Source organism: Leguminivora glycinivorella, chromosome 12 (genome assembly GCF_023078275.1).
Source record: "Leguminivora glycinivorella isolate SPB_JAAS2020 chromosome 12, LegGlyc_1.1, whole genome shotgun sequence".
Taxonomy (NCBI): domain Eukaryota; kingdom Metazoa; phylum Arthropoda; class Insecta; order Lepidoptera; family Tortricidae; genus Leguminivora; species Leguminivora glycinivorella.
The window spans coordinates 10,232,904-10,258,975 of NC_062982.1; the positions used below are offsets into that span (position 1 = coordinate 10,232,904).

General features: G+C 36.5%; 1 protein-coding gene across 4 annotated transcripts in view; it reads left to right on the forward strand.

The window, feature by feature from the left end:
- LOC125231639 (glycogen-binding subunit 76A) overlaps positions 1-26,072 on the forward strand; it is a 63,909-nt gene that overhangs the window by 18,133 nt on the left and 19,704 nt on the right. The window contains exon 1 of one of the 4 annotated variants that reach the window (XM_048137118.1): positions 886-1,030. The exons of 2 other annotated variants lie outside the window; for them this stretch is intronic. In XM_048137118.1, coding sequence (XP_047993075.1) covers positions 1,004-1,030 — 27 coding nt within the window. In that variant the 5' untranslated portion in view covers positions 886-1,003. Of the gene's footprint in view, positions 1-885; positions 1,031-20,645; positions 21,000-26,072 lie in introns of those variants that run through there. One more of the 4 variants, XM_048137117.1, reaches the window with a different exon arrangement.

Genomic DNA, 26,072 nt, shown 5'->3' on the forward strand with positions numbered 1-26,072 from the left:
CTCGGCGTTAAAATACAACTTTGCCCCCTTGTATAACAAATAACTATTATTACCATGCATAAATTGGCCGTAGCCTGGCTGTAATTATTTTAAACAAGTCCGTAACAAAATTTACGAATGTCGAAGTTGTTTATTTTGTCGTATGTTCTAGAAGTTTCTGATGTAGGAAGTCTTGTTTCGTCCTCGGGGGTGTGACGGAGAAAGCAGTTATCGCTCCCCTATCAGAGTCCTGTGTCCACAAGTCGCGTTATTCTATTATTTCATTGAGCGTCGAGCAACTCGAGCACTAGAACCATCATAACTAGAACCTGGATCCGTGACAATAGTAAGGAACAAAATATCAGATTATAGTGGTGGTCCCAAGAAAAAATATTTAGCTATGAGAATATCAGATAAGGAGGGCTAGTGCAATCGTATGTCTACCACTTGTGAGTCGAACGCTCAGACTAACCAGTAAAACTGGCAGGCAAGCATGGTCACGCGATAATAAATGATATAACATCAGGTCGTCCCTTTCGCACTATTTGTAACTGCGATAGGGACGGCCTGACGTTTTATCGTTTATCGCGCGACCATGTTGTTTATAGATAACTTCAGTCGAAAATCAAAATTAAAACAAAGTGTGGAAACGATATCATGGACACATTGGATACAGAGCGATTCGCGTCTACTTGTGGACTTTTCAAATTACAGTAATATTTTTCTGCTAATACTAAGATTTCTGAGAAAGGTAATTGCATATTTCGGTGGTATGTGTTTTGGTGCTCCCTGATTGAATAGAATTCATTTCAGGCATTATTTGTATCTTGAAGAATGACTGTAAATACACGCCGCCGGTTTCTTGAAGTTCGACTAGCGCTTGGTGATATGAACACAATACCGGGATGCATTCAGTCTCGTCTGCACAGTCGCCTCAAACACTCGCGACGCGTTGATAGCGTGCATTTGTTTACTCGACTATTGTGCACTTTACTGTGATGCGAAACGTGCTAGTGAGTGTGCCATGACTGGCCAAGAGATGGATATGCGGGTAAGAACAAACATTTACTTAGTACTCTCACTGTTTACGTATTAGTTGTTTTATGTCGGCATTTTTTATGCACATTGTAGTAGGGTATGGTTTGTTTATTTATATACAAATAGGTATATAGGCTGAGAAACAGGTTACCTAGACAATTACGACGTCACAATTTGCTACAATGCAAAGTTGACAAATTGTATAGAATGAACTAAATTTAAACGGAAATTCATATTTCTTCGCTTATAATAATTAGTCATTCGTTCACATTCATTAAGTATTATCAATCATATTATAAAATTGCTAACGTGTATAGGTCTTCATGATCATCTGAAAATCAAAGCTGGAAAACGCCAGCAAAATGTTGAGATGAGACGAGCACTTTCTCATTTCTTGTGTATTTTTTCTTTTATTTATATTCGGAATGTCGTAATTTTTTTTCAAACGCTTAATTTATTGTTTGTTATTTTATCTGTTTAGTAAAAATAAAAAAGTAGGTATTTATATTTTTCTTTCAGTATACGAAAATACTTAGGTATTTATATTTACTTACACGCGGTAACTTGACTGTCAAGTTCAGTTAAATAGGAACTAATTAGGTACTTATCTAGTCAACTAAAGGCATTAATTAAGTAATAATTATCTTCCTGAACTGTAAACAAAATGAATACCTAACTAACAATTTCTTATAGAAACGTGGGTTGATTCTTTACAATTATAATTAAAGAAGATTATGTGTTTAAAACCTTTTATTTAATGTAAGTACTATAATTAGACTAAGCGCCATTTAATTGGGGGCTATTATGACTATATATTACTGACGGTGATTATAATATGCACATTTAGAATGTTTTAACAACGCTCTATGTTATGTTACGATAATATATTACCTTGCATGGGATCTAATGTAGCAGAAATATTATCGTAACTCGAAGAAAGTATACAATTAGTTAGTCGTGCCGTGCATAGGGCATAAACACGGGTTCTAGTTTTTGAAATAAAAGACAGTAATGGTTGTTAGGCGAGCTTTTCCTTCCTTCTCCGTTTGTTACAAATATATTTAAGAAGATTTAATCAATTAATTAAATTGTATTTGGCTTATACCGTTTATTTAAAACAAAAAATATTTTGATAATTGTTTAAATAACTTATTTAAAAATATTTTAATTAATGTATTTGATCCAATGTATAGAGTAAGCGGAGATTGATGTCAATAAATATAGGATAGGTACCTATAGTAAGTACATGAGCATTTTCAGAATTTGGGACACCCAATTAGCGTAAGTTTTGTGACGAAAATTAAGCATAAAATCTGTCTAAAATTTTACTTTTTTCACATTCTGAATGTAGATTATCACTTAAAGTTTACGTAATTGACACAAAAACAATATTTTTATAAAAATTTCATGCTTAATTATCGTCACAAAACTGACAGTGAGTTAAGTTACGCTAATTGGGGGGTCCCAATTCTGAAAATGCCCACATACAAGAACCTAAGATTGAGATCTGGGTGCGTAGCCGAATGGCACAAACGCTCACGAAACGAAACGCTAGTAGATATCTATCTCTATCGCTCTTGCGTATTGGCGCGACAGAGCCAGACTAACTTTCGCGGCGTTTCGTTTTCGTTTGGCGTCGGAGAAATGCCATTCGGCTACGGGGCCTGTTACTAAATATGAATTATTTATTGCTATGCACTAACATCATAATATTATTAATGATATCGAACAACTCAGAATAGCATTTTATCATTCTTATTTATTTAACGATACTGTATGACACAATTATCTTAACTGAGAAATAAAAGTCAGACTGAGTCCATAGAGCAAAAGTAATTATGATATCTTATAGTTTCTTAAAAGCACATTTTGTTAAGGCAAAGTAAAATATAATAAATAAATAATTGAGCCTATATACGTCCCACTGCTGGGAAGGCCTCCTGGGTGGCTAGCCGAATGGCACAATCGCTCACGAAACGCTCACGAAACGAAGCGCTAGTAGATATCTATCTCTATCGCGCTTGCGTATTGGCGCGACAGAGCCAGCGGCGTATCGCTTTCGTTTGGCGTCGGAGAAATGCCATTCGGCTACGGGGCCTGACATGCACGAGAGGGCTCGGGCTAGTCTCCACGCTAGCCATACATAGCCCAATGCGGATTAGGGACTTCACATACCAAAATTTTTCCATGAAATCCGCCAGAAACTGCAATCATTTCCTTTGATTCGAGCTAAGAGCCTGCTGCTATGAAATTAAGGCTAAACGTTAGCTTAACTGTTTAAGTTACTAATGGTTACGAGAAAAAAAAACAAAATCAAATAGCAAATAGGCCACAGGGGCACTTTTATATGTCAACATTACAGAGTATTCATTAAAGTTAGATAAATTAAATTACTTAATATAAATATTAACAACTGAAAATATTAATTCCAAGCAAAGTAGGTATACACTTGATATATATTAGAGGTACACGAGAAACATATGAATAGCTCAATATTTTGCTACTTTTGCAAACTCTTTAAGAATTATTGACAAACTGATGCGGCCGGCTTTCTGAGGCACGATTTGAAAATTTTTCATTTATCGTTTTGCGAGTTTTTATATAAAAAAAAAGCCTTGAAATATTTATTTATTTATGTCGCGTCGCGTATCAATCGTCTGAGCCTAATGCTATGTTTTCCTTAACATTATATGTATACCTAATACCTATATCTTACACGTGGTACGTGGTCGTCTAACCTGCGACACCTTATATCGGCGACATCGATTTAAACATTGTACATATAAAATACAAAACACGGATGTTGATGTTTTGATTCCTGAACGAATTCATATAGAAACGGCATTAAGTCCAGTAATAGTCAACCTTATCTAATTATTAACTTATTAGCGAAGTGTCACCGAGTTCAGAGGTCCATAGTGTGAACTATGCCTTGATGCAGTACCGTGCAGAACAGATTTCAGCATGTTCTGTACCTACAAGAGATAATGTCTATTTATTATCGGGGAAAGCATAACTATCGGAAACTAGAACACTATTTCTATAAGCATTAAGTCAGGGAAACCAGTTTAAGTTTGATCTCTGGTTAAGCTAACGTTTTAAGGAATTCTAGACCAAGTTGTACTGAAGCGAGTACACAGTCGATATACAAAGCTAGTGAATTACCTAAATGGATGCACTTCGATACTGCAGTTGTGTTCAATAATCTATTGAGCGCATGCTGCTGTCACGCATCTCAAACATTATTCAATTGTGCAGAATCTAAGTGTTTTGTGGACTTGTACATCATGATTGTTATCTATTGGGATTAGAGTACTATCGCGTACACGTCACACTTGCGATTAAACATTTGCATTCTTAGCATTTCTTATCGCATTTGACGAAAGTTATTGCATTGTACCTATCGAGTATAAAATAGTTTATAAACTAGGGAAATTATGAGCTTTGGTTTGGCTTGTTAGTAAATGCTGGGTTGCATATTTAAAAACTTACTAGGTTAGTCAAGTAGTTCAAAGAGTTTTACGGTCATTTACCTTCACTATATTGCAAATAAAATATCAGAGTTTAAACACAGATTAGGTACCTACCTAGATATTAAAAAATACATTTATTACAAATCTAAAATTAGCTCTTCTGACGATAAATGCTTGAAAAATGTTATCTTTTTCGCAAACAACGTCCTCTGTTTAAAGCGTTGGCGTCGTGTTTATTTTCGTTCAAGTCTATTAACAGAATATCGGATGATAGTTTTTGCCGTCGCATTCCGTGGCTACGTGTATGTAAATTTACTTGTAATTCAAGCACTTGTTACACAAGAAATGTTCGCGGCAAGTCTGAAACCTGTACGCCCGTATAAGGGCGGGCCAAGCGCCGTGTCTTGGCTCTAGAGAGTGCGGTTGTTCGAGTTTAAAGGAATACACAGTTTCCGAGTCAAGAATAATACGGTATTTAATAATATGTACCTATTCCCATTAGGTAACAAACCAAGTATGTGGACAAAGCTGATATAATACCTACACTGAACACAGTCGATGATGGTATCTATACATATACCTACAACTTTCCAAATTACCGTTGAACATTTTATTGATAATAATAAACGTATTCATTTTATAATTATTTATTTGTTTAAGATTGTACATACTAGTAACTTTTTATTTATTGAGTCTTTTGAAATAAAACTATGGAAACGGATTAAATCGCGTATAATGAATTTAAAATACATCCCGACGTTTCGAACTCTTTACAGCGTTCGTGGTCAACGGGTGACTGAGGAAAAATTAAAATGTGCAAAAGCTACCCACTTACAAGAAATATTAACGAACCATGACCACAAATAATATAGATTTCTAAGGCAGGTTCACACACTATTAATAAAGTTAGTTATACAATATTCAAAAAATTTACCATTACTCTGTTAAAAAATAATTAACCAATTAATCTACACAAAATTGACAAAGAAACAAACTGCAAATGTCCAACACCATACAACACAAATGCCTCACAGCCTTCGTCGTGCTTGTTCCATTATCAGATGTACTACTGGATCCCAAGCCGGTGGTAAAGTATCGTCGGGATGTATTTTAAATTTATTATACGCGATTTAATCCGTTTCCATAGTTTTATTTCATGAGTAACTATCGCGGTAACCGAAGACAATATTATTGAGTCTTTGTTCATTATATTAAAAAAAAATTACCTATGTAAACAAATAGCTCGGATTATTTTCGCTTTTAAGAAAGCACTCAGTAGGTATTCGACTAAAACAATTTTTTCACACTTGCGTCATTATTTATAGGTGACTTATTTGCAGTCCTATCTACAATTAATTCTGTCTAGGTACTATAATCCAAATTGTTTCAATGATTAATTATTATATTTATTAGGTACGCATGGGACGTGTCTAAGATTAATTGGGCCTTGATCTTCATGCGCCGCGAAAACATTGAAATAAATTGGTTAGCCTTGTGGCATTACGCTACGGCTTGCCAGAACTATTTTTCTTCCGCCGATCGCGGAAGAATGTCTCACGGTGAACAAACATTAGTAATTTTCGCAAGTAAATAGACACGTGTAGCGGACCCGGGGCTCCGAAGCGCCCGAGCTGAGGATGCAACCAGGAAACCGTTAAGATGAGAGAGAGAGAGAGAGAGAGAGAGTGTGTCATAAGGAGACCAGTGACTATCAGCCGGATGATAACGGCCTAGCTGTCAGTCATTCGGCACTGTCTCTTCTTGCTTTCAGTGATACACCTAGGGTTGCAAAAAAACGGTTTTTTTCTGGCTTGAAAAAAAAACATGAAAAAAACCTTGAAAAAAACAGTTTTTTTTCTGGAGTATGTTTTTTTTCTAAAGTACGAAATCTCAAAATTTGCAAAGCAGTTAATACTTTTATACGGTTTTTTAGACTTAATGTCAACTATTAAACGAATTTAATCAAATAACTTTAATTTCTGGTCTTATAAAAGTAACATTTACGAAATCTGTAGTTGGTAGTTATCACTATTTACTGTTGGCAACACCACCGCCTCTCCACGCTGCACGCAGCATCGGGGATTCCCCAATAAACGTTTGTATACTGAATGTTAATCGAATTAAAATGTATGTTTTGTTATTGAAACAAGTTACAAGTCACGAAAAACCGGTATTGTCGAATTATTTGTTCATCTGAAAAAAAACCATATTTAGAAAAAAAACCATGGTGCTCGGTTTTTTTTCATAATTCTGAAAAAAAAACATTTGGTTTTTTTCTATTTGCAACCCTAGATACACCCCCTGACTATCAGGTCGCTTGCTCCACAGTTTTAAACTAGTAGTAGGACTAGGTAACTCTTCGATGAGATGAGACGTATTTCGCGCGGTATGTATGTATGAGTGCCGTGTTCGTACGCAATACATGTAAGCGGATGAGAATGAACAAGAAGGAATCTTTCACAAAATGTGCTGCGTACGTACATGGCGAGCATACTTACATACATACCGCGCGGCGTGCGTCTGTTAGAAGAGTTACTATTGGTCTTATACTGTGCCTGCTCCTTTACTAGAACTAGAACCTATTCTAAAAACAAATGCGTGTAAATAGAGGCAATAAATTCAGGGATCAACATAAAAATGTCATAATGTAGGTATTGACTGAGGATCAGGAGGAGGAGGAGAAGCGCTGGTAGCCTAGCGGTAAGTACGTGCGACTTTCGTTCCGGAGGTCGCCGGTTCGAACCCCATCTCGCACCAATGAGTTTTTCGGAATTTATGTGCGAAATGTCATTTGATATTTGCCAGTCGCTTTTCGGTGAAGGAAAACATCGTGAGCAAACCGGACTAATTCCAATAAGGTCTAGTTTACCCTTCGGGCTGAAAGGTCAGATGGCAGTCGCTTTCGTAAAAACTAGTGCCTACGCCAAATCTTGGGATTAGTTGTCAAAGCGGACCCCAGGCTCCAATGAGCCGTGGCAAATGCCGGGATAACGCAAGGAGGATGATAATGACTGTATTGAGGATATTAGACGGACATGATAACTTGCATGTCTGCGGTTAGACGTGTGACGGAGTACAATATTGAGTGGTCGAGTTGAATTGTGTGACGCCGCTGTCACGGCGGGCGCTCCGTCACGCTGCGCCGGCGACGGTACAGATCTCCAGAGTTGCATTCCAAATTTTAAACTGTTATCTCGATTTGATATGACCTGCAGTGCATCTGGTTTGCGCCATATAATTAAAAGTGCGAGCAAGATCTTATCAAGACAGGGACATCAGAATATGACAAAATATGACAGATGTCCGAATACTCTGTACCTAAATATACCTACCCTACATTATAACTTGTTAAAAAAAAACATCGCTTCTAGACAAACATCAAATACTGGAAAGTTATTTATAAGTATTTTGTAGGTAGTTTTAGTTTAGTTATAGTTTTATTTATAAGTTCATAGTTAAGTTTTTTTTAATGCCCTGTTAATTTAGTTTTAGTTCTGTATTAATTTATACTTAGACGCCCAAGAAAATTAAGTATGTAATTTGACGTAATACTTGAAATTTATTTTAAACCAATTATTGGTAATTAGTACCTAAGTAATTCTTATCTATAATAAATACCTACTCTTACCTGTTATTATCAAGAAATCCGGTCGGTATCAGCTTTACTCATCTCTTGTATAAAAATAACACCATTCAGAGCTCAGATTGAATTATTACATAACCAAAAAAACAAGCTTGATCTTCACTGACTTTTCCCTATATTAAACAATCGCGAATGTCATTGAGATAACTTTTAATCGGATCTATTTCTATTTTTCTTGTCAAGGTCGCGGCGCGTGCGCACTCGCAAACAAGACCGTTAACGGGTCAATGACCTCGAATATCAGTAAACTCCCCTTATTGGCCCATCAGTATTCAGTAGGCCTTTAAGATTGTTTTTATTTTATAGTTATTTGTTATACAAGGGGGCAAAGTTGTATTTTAACGCCGAGTGTGGAATTGAAAAACGAGCAAGCGAAAGGATTCTATAGTTGAACCACGAGCGAAGCGAGTGGTTCGAGAATAGAATCCTGAACTTGCGAGTTTGTAACACACGAGAAGTAAAATACATTTGCACCCGAGTGTAACACAAAACTTTTCCCCTCACTATGGCGAGGAAACTACAACGCAAAAAATGCGTTTATCACTGCTTCCAGTAGTTCCACAGGTGGTAAATCATCTTTATTACTAGATTCACCTAATTTTATCAATTTTAAAACAGTTAATTTGACTTTATTCAAGGTCAAATTACTTTACCCACTAGTGGATAAAATGCGTTTTTACCCGCTGGTATTAAAGGACAAAACACGTGTTTCCGAGCTAGTGAGGGGAAAAAGTTATTGATAACCAGATGACCTGGCGAACGCTTTGTGCGTACGCACTTTCTTTTTTAGGGTTCCGCAGTCAACTAGTAACCCTTATAGTTTCGCCATGTCTGTCCATCCGTCCGTCCGCGGATAATCTCAGAGACCGTTAGCACTAGAACGCTGAAATTTGGTACCACTATGTGTGCCAATCACGCCGACAAAGTGGTAAAATAGAAAGTGGAAAAAATATATTAGGGACCCTACACGTAAAGAGGGGAGTGATTTTTTTATTTATTTCAAACCTAATGTGTGGTATATTGTTGGATAGGTATTTTAAAATGAATAGGGGTTTACGGAAATCATTTTTTGATATTGTTAATATTTTCGGAAATAATCGCTCCAAAAGTAAAAAAATATGTCCTCTAACTTTTGAACCATAAGTTTAAAATGAAAAAATTACAAATGTAGAGTAAATTATTTTAAACTTGATAGGTGGGACAGTTTTTGAAAAAAAAAATAGGTACGGTAAAATACGGAACCCTATTACCCTACACTGAGCGTGGTCCGACACTTTCTTGGCCGGTTTTTGTTTCTATTTCTATCATAAAATAAGTAGGGCTAGTACCTACAGGTGTGAGTTGTTTATGTATGTATGTATGTATTTTATCACTTTTCACCACGCCTGCCGGATTCACAAATAATAAACCAGGTAAAATAAAAGAGTACTTATCGATAGGTCAATTGGTACTGTTTACTTAATTAATTATAATGAGCTTTTCGTAAGTTTTATCGCGTGGTGTATAAGTGTCAATTATCTCGTGGTTTTTATATACTTTCAATTTTTTTTGGTAATTAGTTACAGTAATTAACAAGCTATTAAAATGTAAACAAAGATTATTGATACGCATATTTCATACCAAATTTGTAAAAAAAATTTTGGTGATACGTAAATTGACTTATAAAATAGATTTCAAATATTGATTTGTTTTTTGAAAGGGTTGCTGGGGTGGGTTGGTTACCTGTTTTTTTTACCTGCGTAATGCATTGCCCCTAAAGGGGTTAGGTACCCGTTCAGTTTTTAACCCCCGACGCAAAAACGAAGGGGTGTTATAAGTTTGACGTGTCTGTCTGTCTGTTTGTCTGACTGTCTGTCTGTCTGTCTGTCTGTCTGTCTGTCTGTCTGTCTGTCTGTTTGTCTGTTTGTCTGTCTGTCTGTGTGTGTGCCTGTCTGTGGCATCGTAGCTCCCGAACGGATGAACCGATTTCGATTTAGTTTTTGTTTGTTTGAAAGCTTAGTCGGGAGTGTTCTTAGTCATGTTTCATAAAAATCGGTCCACTATATCGCGATCGGGAGATTTATAAAAATTTTAATTTGTGGTTAGGTTTATTACCTATAGTATTTTTATTTTTTTATGTAACATACTAAGGATAACTCTGCCTACATTGTATATTACTGACTCTGTAACTGTGTCTCTTTTGTTTCCTTTATGTACAACAAAGCTTATACATAGGTACATACATACATGCCTTAGTTTTAATTGCATCTATTTGTCGTCACATCAAAGCAAGATCCCTCTAAAATATTTATGACAACTGCTTCCAAGAAGGCAGTGTTAGGCCGGCAACAGACAGTCTTAAAATTCATAATCTTAAAAAAGGACTTGTAGGTAAGGTACAGTAGGGCAAATCTCGGCTGGGGGGCAAATGTAACCAATCCATTATTACACTATGATGTTGAGTTCTACATGTATCCACGGAACACGCCTGCCATGTATAACCGGTGGACATTCTATTTAATAATGCAAAAATTGTAACATATGGAAAAATTGGACCAATTACATTTGTCCCCCAGTCGAGATTTGCCTCGCTGTACCTTATGCAATCTGTCAGATCAATCTGAAAATTCATAATTTTAAAAAACAAGACTGTGTGTTGACAGTCGTGAAATTGTATGGAACTCCGTGCACTCGATCTGATTTTTGTAAGATTATGATTTTTTCAGATTATGAATTTTAAGACTGTCTGTTGCCGGCCTTAGTCTGTAAATATCAAACATGTACCAGACGTACGTGTCTATCCGCAGGCAGATCTTCCGTCGCGAAAGTTCGCAGAGCTCGTAAAGTTTTCGATAAAATCTGACAATACTCGTAGTTTGTTATCCCTACGTACTGATTATCACTATGAGGCGGTCGAGCCGCGGACTTAGGACTATAAATAGTATACGGTGCAAGAACTCGTATACGAGGGATTTGTGTCGCGTAAATATTCGAAGGGTAAAAGGATAATAGATAGCTACGTTGAAAATAATAAACAAATGTACAGAGCTGTCCACTAGAAGTTACATACTTACATTACAGGCGGCGAACAAAATTGAATATCAAAACTTACATTTTCGCATTTTGGCGTTTATCGAAATACCCTCATCGTCATCCCCAAGAATCCGCTGTTTTTACTTATACCGTACTCGTAATTTTACACTTTCGATATTATTTATCAAGATTACGGTAATTTCTGTCTTTTATTAGCCTAGCTCTATGGCAGAAGCACTAGAAATGCAAACGCCACATTATCAAATACTCTCGCATACATTACTGGGTCGTGGACTATAAGTTATTCTCGTGGATAACTGGCCGACATTCGACAAGTGGCTAGTGACTGCGTGTTCCTAGGACTGCCTTAGAGTGCCTAGTGCCTTGTGAACATGCTTCTCATTAGTAGGTATAACACCATTCGCGGAAATCCAAGAAAGTGTTTTTTTTTTTATACTACGTCGGTGGCAAACAAGCCTACGGCCCGCCTCATGTAAAACGGTCACCGTAACCTATGGACGCCTGCAACGCAAACAGCGTCACATGCGCGTTGCCACCCCATTAGAAACTTGTACATTCCCTTTCGCACACAGCAAAAAGGACTCTAGTTTTAAACACATAAGGTCGAAAAGTGGTACGGTGCAATAGGGTAATTCCGAAAGTCGTCTAATTTAATTTTAATTCAAAATAAAGAAAAAAAAAATCGAAAGTCGCACAAAAATCACCATTATTTCCATCATATCAAGATTCCCCTTTTGGAATTACCAGAGAATTTTTGTCATTCGGAATTACCCTAAAGCACCATAAACCACTTTTTTGGTCGACTGTACCTACTACGTAACTAAGTAGGTACCTACCAACGTCCTTTTATTTAACGATGTATCTAAAAATTCCGACGCAACAAAGTAATATTATGAAAGTTGTCATTTCTGATTGGTCAACGCATCACTGGTGGGGGCGTGGCCTAGAAAAAAAAAACCGGCCAAGTGCGAGTCGGACTCGCCCACCGAGGGTCCCGTATTAACTTTCTTTCAAACTACCTAGTTAAAATAATCTCATGTTTTCATATAACTCTAATGACTTGACTAGAAGACAAAAGTATAGGTACTAATGAGCATTATTGTGTATAGCGCCATCTCTTCGTGAATTCGCTAACTAATTTGCGCGACCTGTATACTATGTTGGTTTTTCAGGGATAATTATTTATAATGTTAACCGATTTAAACAGTTTTTACTTTATTGGAAAGAAGACGGTTTACGTAACATCTCGTATTAATTTGAAGTACGATATACATTCGCAAGGGTGGGTAACTTGAAAGTAAAAATATGAAAAGTTTTTTGTGAATTAAAAAAAAAGTTTCCAAGATACAAACACAATTATATTTTTCCTGTAATATTTAGCATAAAACCAATGTTTCCTAAAATTTTCATAATTTTTAGTTGGTAAACTTCGGAGATAAGGGGGGGGGGGGGGGGACGGTATTTTTTTTTACATTTTCCTTCAAAATTCTTTTTTTTTTTCACAACAAAAAAATTATATAAAATAGTTTATTTACGTTCAATTTGCGCTCTTTCTAACGATATCCCACTTGATCTAGTAACTTGAAATTTACAGTTTGCCCCCCATTCATTTTGGCCATTTTCTACAATTAAAATTCATAAATTAAAAAAAATTATACTTTCTATTTGTAGAGGTTTACAATGTTCATAACTATTCCAAATTTCAAGTTGATAGCATTAGTAGTTCTCGAGATATTTAGGAATGTGACAGACGGACAGAGTCGCACCATAAGGGTTCCTGTTTGTACCTTTTTGGTACGGAACCCTAAAAACTATTGTGTTAATAACGGTTAAGAGAGGTCATCCTGTAATAAATGTTTTAATGTTTTCACGAATGAATTTGAATAATAATTAACACGAATGTACTAAAAATGAAATGCGCTCCATTAAGATTCAGACTACACTAGGAATACTGCAGCATTATTGCAACGCGTGACATTAGGTACTGCCGTGTCCTTTTCTGTAGCATATCATATCTCGAAAATTTGAACATTAAAAATGCCATTTTTTTTGGTTGAATACTATTTTTGTGGGTCATAAGGAGCCCTGAAAAAATAATGAAAAAAATCATAATCTTTCAGTTTTTCAGGAAAATTATGTTCGGTGTTTTTCCATTGCAGAAGGTACCCCCTACATTGCAGGAGGAAACATCCCTATGCACTTGAAACAAGTGCATTGGGATGTTATGTTTCCTCTCAAATTTCAACTCCGTATTGCAGTTGAAGCTTCTCCGTTGGAAAACCACATTTAACCAATCCCTGTCATCGAGTAGATGTCGCGTAACACAAAATATGCGAAAAATGTAGAAATTTTAAAATAGAAAATCATGTTACAAGGTTAACTAATTACTTCTTCCTCCCATCATCGCTATACGTCACTCAAGAGAAAACTGAAATGTAGCTAACACAATGTTTACATCGCTTTAGATTCGGATAAATGTAATGTGTTTATTTTAGTTGCTACATATAATAAACAGTTTGAGCTTTTATTAGATTTCGCGATAACTTTTATTTGCACTAAAACCAAACATTGGCGCGATGAGTTATGTTATGTATTCGTTTAACAATATGTCTGCTTACTTATACCTAAAGTTCATTTCAAATATGTTTTAGTTGTACCTATACACTGAAGAAACGTTTTTTGCAAAACAATAAAAAAACAGTGTCATAACAAGTCAGTGTTGTTCAAAACATTATAAACCGACGTAGCCATGCACATAGCAACATCACAACATCAGCCGGCCTAGCCAAGGAGACAATCGCATGCGCTACCACAACGAAACGCTTCTTTATGAAAGCAACAGTAACAGCTTAGTTGCGTTTCGCTCACCGCGTAAGCAATTGGCATGTTGGCTACATGGCTACGCTCTAGAGGATCTTATGCGTTGACGACCCTTGAGGACCTTAAGTAAATAGGTTTTGAAATAAATCATGGGGTCGGGCCATGATTTATTTCAAAACAGCACCAGTATTAAATTTATCCAGCCTCCAGTCATAAATATAGACTCGTCTTTCAATTAATATCACAATGGTTGGTTTATAATGCAATAGTCATAAAACTCTGCGCAGTGGCAGTTGCGGTGCGTGCGTTCTGGCTACATATTTGTATTGCTTACTTACCTAGTTCAGGAGAGTATGTGCCTCAAACGAACCAGTGTATTTACCCTAGTAAAGTCCCTATAACAGACAATGGTAAGAGATATCTTCTTCTCGCTCTCATTAATGGGATAAGCTTGGTACATGAGAAATCTAGCAGGTGTTGCATGTGCCAGATTGTGAAAAGTTAGGTAAGCAAAAGTCATCGATTACTCATAATAGTTAAAATCATAACAAGGCTTAAGGTACAGCGGGGCAAATCTCGACTGGGAGTCAAATGTAACTGGTCCATTTTTTCCATGTTTTACAATGTTTGCATTATTAAATAGAGTGTCATAATAGTTAAAATCATAACAAAGCCTAGATAATCTGTGAGAAACTTCTTTACTAATTAGATTACGCTTTCTGAAAATTAATAGACATTGGCAAAGCCTAATGATTCTGCCACGAAACAAGTAATTTTTTTTTAAACAAATTTGAAAAAAGAAGCAGCATCTAGTTTCGCAGTCAGCTTCTGCTTCGGATTCAACCCGATAATACTAACGGCTAACATGAAAGTTACTGAATGTAGTGGATCTCATACCTATATCATATCACGAGTATTCTCTTTCAGTACAGACTCCAAAAATGAATCATAGATCACATTTACACTGGTTAGCCTCAAGCAACCCGCTCGTCGATATTTATAATAACAGTCCTGAATAAGTCCTGCGAGGTATCGGCTAGACCGGTTCCTTCACATTCCTGCTTCTTAACGGCCGAACCGTATTTACATACAACTATTGGTTGTATTAGAGACACGAAATATTCGGTGACATTCTTCAAATCAAATTCTTGAATATCTAATCCAGATTACAAGATAAGTCATTTTTAAATCAGCTCGGTTTATACCTAAACTACTATCTTAGTCCAAAAGATTTCCGCAAGCTGCACCTGGTGAAAATAATGACGGTAATTGTTACCCTGAGGGTTGAGACCCTAACGTCCCTAACCTAAATAATTCAAATTGGATACCCAATTACCCACGACGCCTCTATTTTAAAAGTGCGGATCAGTTACCAGAAGTTCTAGTAAAATAAAAATTTTCTTCAGTATTTATCTATATAAGAAACAAGATATTACAATATCATATCAACACTATTGTCGATCTTTAACTTTAAAATGATCATGTTTACACTATTATAAAAATGATTCATAAGTTTATAAGTACTTTATGTAAAGCATCAGCTTTTGATTAGTTGAGTCTAAAAAATATAATTTAAGGGATCGTTGGGCCTGATACCTGATTTTTTAAAGATTTATTATTGTCATTTTAAATCTCACGGGGATTATAGCAAAAAAAGGATAAGGCAGGTACTTATAGGAGTTTGAACAAATTCGATCGGGGAGTTTTTCGATTTTATATCGATCGAGTGCAAAATGATTTGAGCAAATAGCAATGTAAAATATTTAAAACCGTAAAAAGATGGACGTAACTAAACGACCGGTCTGGCGCAGTCGGTAGTGACCCTGCCTGCTGCGCCGCGGTCCCGGGTTCGAATCCCGGTAAGGGCATTTATTTGTGTGATGAGCACAGATATTTGTTCCTGAGTCATGGATGTTTTTCTACGTATATAAGTATTTATATATTATATATATCGTTGTCTGAGTACCCACAAAACAAGCCTTCTTGAGCTTACCGTGGGATTCAGTCAATCTGTGTAAGAATGTCCTATAATATTTATTTTATTTATTTATTTAAAAACGTGATGGTCACTTAACAAAATGTTTTTGAGGTTATGTTTCAATTCTTCCGCGCGGAGGGGCTCCACGCTTTTTGTTTTCTTCATAGAATACTTTATAGGTATCATGGTTTCACCCGGGGTACCCTAGATTCTTGTTTGTCTATAAGGCCATATCCCGATAGTATTAATAGATACTGGTTATTGAATGAGCAGTAGGCGGCAAGAAAGTGCATTCATACTCATGCCATTAATGTTAATTGAGGTCCGATTCCATTGTTGGCACATAATAGTGTCTTAAAATTTTATGCGCTTTTCACACCGTTATCGAACCATTTATGTATAAGTAGTTTCACGTTATCTTAATAGATTGTAATAATGCAAATTTGTGGCGACGTATAGCTTATAATTATTGCCCATGACTTAAAAACGGTATTTGTTTGTTGAAGTAAGATTTTCTCTCGCCTCCTTTAGTAGTAGTAGAAAGGTGTAGGTACTAAATACTGCCGAGATGTCAAAAACATGATGGACGCTTAGCTTCCAAGTCATTGTACTGCTACAAAGTCTCTAAATGCAAGTATTGTAAACTCAATGAATATAAATTAGCTTCATTTCGAGTTCAACAGCACGGCGCGTTGGTATTAGAGAATGCTCAGAAATATCTGCGTCTGGCGTTTATCTTGTAAAATGCTATATACATAACTCAGTCTGGAGCATAAGCTCGCCGCGTAGGCCGAGGCTTTGTCGGCTGACAACTAGATACATTACCTCCATCGTGTTTGCAACTTGCTATCTTTCAGCAAAGCGCAGGGAAAGGCGAGGCATAGGATTGAATTCTGGTACAACTGGGCCAATATCGCCGCTAATTTGAATAAGTTTAAATTTTAAATATATCTTGATAAAAGCTGTTTTCTGTTTGATTGCCGCTGGTTTTCATTTTGACATGTATCTGCTTGTTTTTGTGAAATATTGGTAGCGACCAAATTAAGCGCTTGCGCAAACTGTCACATTGGATATGTGCTATCAATTTACAAGTGCCTACTACCGAACAACGTCGCACTTACCTTGACACTGGAAAAATAGTCCCATCAAGTGGGACTGAGGCCATTTATTAAAAATAATAATAATAATAATAGTGTTACGTTTTTACTTATATTAATTAAACTTCTCTTAATATTGTCTTCGGTTAAGAATTCTTCAGATAGGTAACTTACCTATCCGAAGCACGCTAACCGAAGACATGAACTCATGAAATGGAACTATGAATGAATGAATGAATGACATGAATGAGTGAACTATGAAAATGGATTAAGTATAACTCATACCTATAACGAATTTAAAATATTTCCCGACGTTTCGGACTTTACAGCGTTCGTGGTTAACGGGTGACCCAAAACATCTCTTCCTAATGTATTCTTGAAGTGCATAAACCTTAACTTAATTACTGCGTCCGCTGAGCGACCCTAAACTTCGCCATTCGCTCCTGATCCTATCCTGTGCGATCTGATGCCATTTAGTCGGTTGACGGCCACACAGGTCTTTCTGGACCTCATCAATCCATCGGTAACTGAGCCTTTGAACCGGACGTTTCCCTTATTAAATCTTACCTACCTATATTTAGAAGTATATTCCATTAAATCAGTAACAAAATCCCGTTAAAGTGACTTATCTATCTTGCAGCTAATTACTTCAATCAATCGATCAAAATAAACCCACATCCTCTAAGGTATCATTTAGAATACTGCATAAATGATCAAACCCTATTAATAGCTGGTTTAATGCACGTGATAAATCACTATAGAAAGTTATGGACGTGCAATCATAGAATAAAAATAACGCAAGCAGAATCAGCAGGTTATATTTAGCGGACTTTAATGCTCCGCTGTCTCTAGGAGCTTGCATTAAACGAGACTGAATGAGCTGACTGTTTTAAGTTTTGAAATTTGTTGAAACCTAAGAGAGTGTATTTAGAATACTTATAATATAAATATTTGTTTGGCATACAGACAAATTAACATATGGGGTCGGCGCAGCATGTCTTTTTCTTCCATAGCTATATCGGACGTCATCACATCATTCACTTGCATTTGTTTCATATATTTCGACTTCTATGTTTTGACAAAAAGTTTTTCAATATAATAAAAGTCGGGGGAGCTTTCCTATTTAATAATTATGTCAACAAAATTAGGAGTCTATGAGACGAGATAGGCATTAAGTCTGTCGTGTAAGATAATAAGATTGATAAGATGATAATAAAATTATTTTAGGTGTAAAATGTAAATATTTTTAATTGTACGGCTTGAATGATGTAATGTTACAATATATACTATATCCATATCCATACTTATATATGGGAAAGTGTGTGTGTATATTATAAATGGGAAAGTGTGTGTGTCTGTTTGTTTGTCCGTCTTTCACGGCAAAACGGAGCCACGAATTGACGTGATTTTTTAAGTGGAGATATTTGAAGGGATGGAGAGTGCCACAGGCTACTTTTTGTCTCTTTCTAAAGCGAGCGAAGCCACGGGCAAAAGCTAGTATAGTATATGTATATTTCATACTTTTTGAAATGGCTATAGCTTCAGTAGAAATCATAAAGTTCAGTAAACTCGGAGAAACGGAGAAAATAAACTGCTGGTCTAGTTCCACTAGTTCCGTTGTATCACCTACGCATAACCAAGGTGTCTAACCGATAGGCATATTCAAATGTATTCCGGGCCATACTGACACTACACACGGGTTTATGATAATCGCCCAGTGGGCTGATACCGCTGTAGACATTCATAAATAAAATATCAAATCTAGTAATTAACAAATTAATCAACTTTAGCTAGCTGTGTCGTTATACATAGCATCAGGACGCTCTAGCTTGTAATTTGTATAAAGATACAACCTATTCTAGACGTTTCCACATCCTGTTCAGAGCGTTTTTACATTATCCAATCCGATATCGGATGTAAGGATGTCACAGTCAGAAGTCAAGTGAAAGATGGCGCCATCAAAGCCGGCAAAGATATCGGATAGCAGAGTGTGAAATCGCTCTTATCTTATACTTTTAAACGAGCAATTCTTGTATATTTATTTATTTATTTATTTATATATTTATTTACACTGACGATCTCGGAAACCGCTCTAACGATTTCGCTGAAATTTGTTATGTGGGGGTTTTTGGGGGTGAAAAATTGGTCTAACTTATCCTTAGGTCCCGGAAAACGCGAATTTTCGAGTTTTCATGCGTTTTTCTTCGCGCGCCATCTCGTGTGCAGTAGTTGTACTGTTAAGACAGAATTCTTTCGGTCGATGTAAGTACTATTTATTGCAAACACTAGATGGCGACACAGGTCAAGGCTAAAACGAATAGAAAAATACACTATTTGAGTTTTTGTGGCGAAATGCGCGCCATCTCGTGTGGAGTAGTTGTGTTGTTAAGGCTGAGAATTTTTTCGCTCGATGTAGGTATTATTGATTTTTGAACTAGATGGCGACACATGTCAAGGATACGAAATTAACAGAACCGAGCGAAGCTCGGTCGCCCAGATATTGTTAAAATAAAACCTGGTACATTTTTGAAGACGTCACAGATTTCCTTATTAAATATGCAAAAAATATTAGTGTTATTACCTAAGTTAGTTTGGGGCCGACGGATATAACCTTAATGGCAAAAATGTAATTATGTTAAGTTCTGCTTGGAAATGTACCTATATAGATATTTTTTGGCAAATAAACGATTTATGATTATGATTATGATTAAGTATAAAAATAGTGTAATAAATCACACAATCGCGCCGTGCAGTCTAGAATCATATGTTAGCTCAGTCTGATTCAGTTCCGGACTTTAAACCAATTAGTTTAATGATATTCGTTAACAGTAACACACAAATAAACCAAGGCGAAGGTGCAGTGCGTTGCACTCCGCTTTATAAATACAACTCCGAAACTGACAAAATTACAGACGGTATTCTCGGGAAAATTCCTGGATTTCGGTAATATGACAAACAACACTTTGCGACTGGCGAAAGTTAGACCACCCTTAATTAATCCCAATAAATGGTAGGTATTCAACAGTTTTATGATGCTTCTCTAAAATTAGTCGTCCCTGCCCTGTACTTGTTACCATTTTCCTAGTTTATTTCTCTTTAGAATCTCGTTCTTAAACACGTTCATTTCCCCATTCCATACAAAATAGAAATGCATTTCAGTTGAAAGCTTCCAACAGATATAATTTTTACCGGATTAAGGAGTTCACTGGCATCAGTCTACATTTTTATGAAAACCGTCTGCGGCGCCAAGGTTTGAAAGGCCCCAGTTTATGACTTATGAGGTGCTGCAATGCAATGTCGATATCTTTTCGAAACGACTATATACATGTTTTGTCAACCTGCCGGTTCACATCTCGCGAGCGGCGCCAGGCCCGGCCATTCGGTCGCCTCGTGCGCATCACGCTCGCCTCGCGTGCAATGTATTTATAATATTCCTATAGAATTCCGATTATCGTTTTATCTGGTTCGCAATCCCTGGATTATCTGCTAATGCGTTGTAAACAATAGTTAGTGCAGTTGCAGGGGTTTAATGACTTGATTAAATGACTAGGGTAGGGAGGCGGGTCCGCGCGTGCGCGAGGGTGCGAGCGCCGCGCCGCCGGCGCGCTGTCATTCGCAAGGAACGCAAGCGCTGGACGGCCGCGCTGCGTTACCTCACACAAACTTTTACTAATCTACCCTCATCTATAAAACAATAATAAACAATTTCAATAAATAATAACAAATCAATTTAATTATTAATCCTCGTGAGAAACACGCCCGCGCTGAGTGACAGTTTATCTAATGTGTTAGTAAATATATGTTAATAATTAATGTAATATCGAAGTGAATTGGGACTGAGCTGGTGTTTGTGATAACGGAACTGAGACAGTGGAAGATTCATGAGTTCTTTTGAGATTATGCCAGTGGAGAGACCGATTCCTGTCTTGATTGAAAAGGTAACATTGTGCTCGTTATCGGCTGCTTTCTTTTTCATTGAATACTTAATTATAATTAGGTTGACATTATCTTTACTGATTGTGTGTTGACATTCTATATTTGTCGTTTTCTCTTAATATTTATTGTGTATAATGTTCTTACAATGCCGTTTAATAATCTGTGAAAAAATACTTTTTATTTAAGCGCTTCGTTTCGCTAACATGATTTTATCTGATAAAACCCATAACATACCTATAAATAAATATGTCAATAAAAGATTATATTAGTTAGACGGTGTCTCCACATCATATGTAAATAAATATTCAGTTATGTACCTAAATACAATTGCACACTGCATTCAAATATTGCTTTGCTCACAATTGTCCTTTTATGGATTGGCGCCTAGCGACCATAAACTTATCATAACATAATCTATTAAAACAAATAAAAAACACATACATACGTAAGCAACGTCACATTGTGTACACGTCTCGAATTTTACCCGGCAGGTCATCAGATAATAGTTAAGTATAACATACGTTACATATTATGATACAAAGATACCTATTTCCGAGATGTTCTTAGGCGATGTACTTAAGACCGGCTTCCTAATAACCAGATTAATGAGCGTATTACCTTATGTGCAAACCACATGCAAACTGTAAGGTACAGCGGGAAAATCTCGACTGGCCACAAATGTAACTAATATTTTTTTCCATGATTTACAATGTTTGCATTATTAAATAGAGTGTCCACCGCTATATATGGTAGGCGTGTTCAGTGGATACATGTACAACTCAACATCATATTGTAATAATGGAAAAAATCGATTACATGTACCTTATATGATCTTAGATTACGAATATTTGTGGCTTTCCTCCATGCCTAAAGGGAGTCGAGGCGGGAACCGAACCTGCGCTTTGAGCTTACGCGGCAATCGACTTTGCCATTAGACCACCCGGTCGTTACTAGTCCCAAATTCTGGGGTGTAACGTATTTTATTATTGAAAGTCTAAACTATTTCATAAATAAATTTAGACTTGTTTATTACTTTTCACCACACCAACTGGTAAAGGCTTAGGTACTTTGCTATTCGAAAACAAATAGCAAAATTGCATAATATCCACAAGAGTGCAAAGTAATTTCACACAAATTTTAACTTGATATCTTGAGCTGGCGGGTAAAAATTACCTGTACATGATGTTTTTGATTTGATCGATTGATTTGTTTTAGTTTGATGTTTCGTAGTCTGTATTTTGTTGGTGTGGTGAAAAATGTTGTGTTTCACTCGGCGGCAAAGTTTGTTTAACCTTCGTGCCTTGAAACCCTCGTAATTCTAGCTACGCTCGCGGTTCAATATTGGAATCTTTCGCTAACTTGGGTTTCAATTTTGGCACATGCGGTTAAACAACAACTTTGCCCCCTTGTGAAACAAATAACTATTAATGCAGTACGGCCAGCACGATTATTTAAAGGTTAAAAACTTTATTCGTTATTCATTAATCATTAAATACCTGATTGTTTTATTTCTCAATATCGACGCTTTACAAAAATAATCAACAAAGTCAAAAATACCTCATGTTCTTTATTAACGGTCACGGTGTATAGAAAAATCATAGGCATATAGGTATTATTTTCCTAATTTCCAATGTCTAGTCAGTCATATTTTACTTTACATATATAGTACCTAAGAACAAAAAAGGAAATAATAAACATTAGCAAAAAACAGACCAAAACAAACTTTTTATTTACCCACATACTGATGGCAATTAACTAATTAGTTGCCTAATAACAAACATTATATTACCTCTACAATAAGTTAATTCTTAAACACTTAAGAAACATCAGTTTTGTCGAACATTCTTCTCACTTATTAACCGTCGCCTCATATCTCAAGAAGGACGGTTATCAAGTCGTCTGTATGTTTTTTTTTTTATTTTTTATGTTTGTTCCTCGATATCTCCGTCGTTCCTGGACCGATTTTGAAAATTTTTTTTTTGATTGAATGTATATACATACAGATTGGTCCCATTTTTCTCAGAACCCAGTTCTGATGATGGGATCCTGGAGAAATCGAGGGAACTCCTCAAATCTGAAAGGCATACATATGGTGATTTTTGTGTTAATAAAGGAACAGCATGCATTTAGGTACGGAACAGTGACATTTGGTGCAGTGGAACTGCTGATGATGGCCAGAACGGAACTCTTCAAATCTGAACGGCACGCTTATAGTGACTTGGGTATTTTTATACGAACAGCATGCACTTTCGTACAGAACAGTGACATTTGGTGCAGTGGAATTTCTGATGATGGTCAGAACCGAACTCCTCAAATCTGAACGGCACGCTTATAGTGACTTTGGTATTTTTATAAGAACAGCATGCACTTTCGTCCAGAACAGTGACATTTGGTGCAGTGGAACTGCTGATGATGGCCAGAACCAAACTCCTCAAATCTGAACGGCACGCTTATAGTGACTTTGCCATTTTTATAAGAACAGCATGCACTTTCGTCCAGAACAGTGACATTTGGTGCAGTGGAATTTCTGATGATGGTCAGAACCGAACTCCTCAAATCTGAACGGCACGCTTATAGTGACTTTGGTATTTTTATAAGAACATCATGCACTTTCGTTCAGAACAGTGACATTTGGTGCAGTGGAACTGCTGATGATGGCCAGAACCAAACTCCTCAAATCTGAACGGCACGCTTATAGTGACTTTGCCATTTTTATAAGAACAGCATGCACTTTCATCCAGAACAGTGACATTTGGTGCAGTGGAATTTCTGATGATGGTCAGAACCGAACTCCTCAAATCTGAACGGCATACTTATAGTGACTTTGGTATTTTTATAAGAACAGCATGCACTTTCGTCCAGAACAGTGACATTTGGTGCAGTGGAACTGCTGATGATGGCCAGAACCAAACTCCTCAAACCTGAACGGCACACTCATAGTGACTTTGGTATTTTTGTAAGAAAAGCATGCATTTAAGTTCAGAACAGTGACATTTATTTAGTTATGTTTGTTAAGCATATGTTTTGAAGTCAAAGTTTGTCAAGCTTCGATTTCTTATAATATAATCGGATTCATGAGGAATTGAGGAAACTCCTCAAACCTTAACGTTATACGTATATTCATTTGTGTTTCCATCTAATAATTAAAGCATTAAAAGCAGTTTTAAAAAATACTTACACATTTCTACATAATCCAACATTCGCAAGTAGCTTTCACCAGAACCCGAAAGGCGACGGTTTTTTTTTCTTAAAAATTATTTCTATTCACACACCAATTTGCGACTGCGGGAAATAATAGGAATTCTTCGTAGTGATTGGTTCGCTTCATTTCATGAACAAAGCATTTAACATTGACATTGTGTTTACAGCTGGGCTATTAAAACAGAATGTTTACCGACGGCTCAAAACAATACAGTGACAAATGCACTTTTATGCACACATGTGGTCAATTCGTGCATGTGTTGATGATTGTAAATAAGTACTTGAAAATGGATCCCTTTAACAGCCTCCGTCAGCACCATTTGATTCATTTCTTCCCTAAATATTTTAGGATTGTATCTACATATAACGTGGCATAATATAATCGAGCTTACAGTTTTTAGGCAAATCGATAAAATGTTAAATAAATAAATAAATACATTTCTTCTACTATATGTATGTAATTGACTCTATATACGTATGTAATTGATTGGTAATACGCAGTTTTAGGTAAGATTGATATTAGATATCCCACGCACCTGGGTCTCCCATTTTTAGTACATACACTTACAAGATTATTCAATCACTTAATGTATTTAAATATACTTTAACGTTACTATACTACAATAACATGAACATGAACACTGTAAAAGCGTTGCAGTCAAATTACCATATGTCTTAAATTGCGACTGAATTGGTTCTTTCAGTATTCAAGCCCTATATAGGGCTCTCGTTACAGTACTCCGATTGATCTCCCTCTAATGCAATCAGGGCGCGCCTGTCGCATGCAATTTAAATAGCTAATGTACCGGGAATAGCCCATATTTTACCTGCTTCATTCACTTAAATATTACTTCGTAAGGATATGGCATACGAGCACCAATAATGGTGTTGCTGACACCTCTGTACACAAATGCGAGGCAACCGACAGTCTATGGGACTAATCGCACGTGTCAACCAGTAGTGTTTCAGCGGTACACCAAGGGTATTTTTCTAGCCTTCCAGCCATTGTCAGGGGCCGCTTTCCTACTTCGATTTCTCCACTTTGCACTGTACCGTGCGTCCTTTGGTGTAAGCCTGTTTACGCTCATGTCATGTCAGCTTTCAACAACATCGAGCCATCGTTCTTGGTTTGCCGCGAGTTCGGGTGCTATCAAGGACTTGGTTAAGGCGTTTCCCTCGTAGGTAGCGCCTGCGTAGCGCATCAAACGAGAATGTCTGGTAGAAATTATATGAATTGCTTTGTCCTTATCCTTACTATTGAAATCTTTTTGCCCAGCTTGCAATCTAGTATGCTAACGCGCTGCGAGGGAGGCGATCTGCCGGTTTCCGAACCACTTATCCCGGGCTAAGTTATTATTCTGCGGCTAGTTTATGCCAAGTGATTATAACCTGCCTATTGGAAGTTATATTACTGACGGACCCATGTTATTAATTAGTTGGACGTAGGTACTTTAGTCACTAGAGAGTAGAGAGACCAGAGCCTCATGAATTTAGCTTTTTAATTTATTAATTAAGGGCGATATTAACAGCTTAACATAATAAGTTGAACCCACAGAATCTAAATTTATTTAAATTTAATTACTTATCTTAATATACTTATCAGCTTGTTAGCTATTATTCGGCTACCTGAGTTATAGTCAAGCCAACTCTGAAGATGTGAAGAACACGACCTGCTACGATCAAGGTATACTTATAATATGATAATTATATGTTATTCACTGCCTACGTGACATGTACACTGACAAAAATACTGAACATTATTTTCACAAAATTAATGCTATTTTTAGATTTATCAACTGTTTATTTGATATCATTGTGACTGAAGAGTTCTGAAGGTCATGTCAATAGTGTTTTTATTAGGTATTTAGATGGCG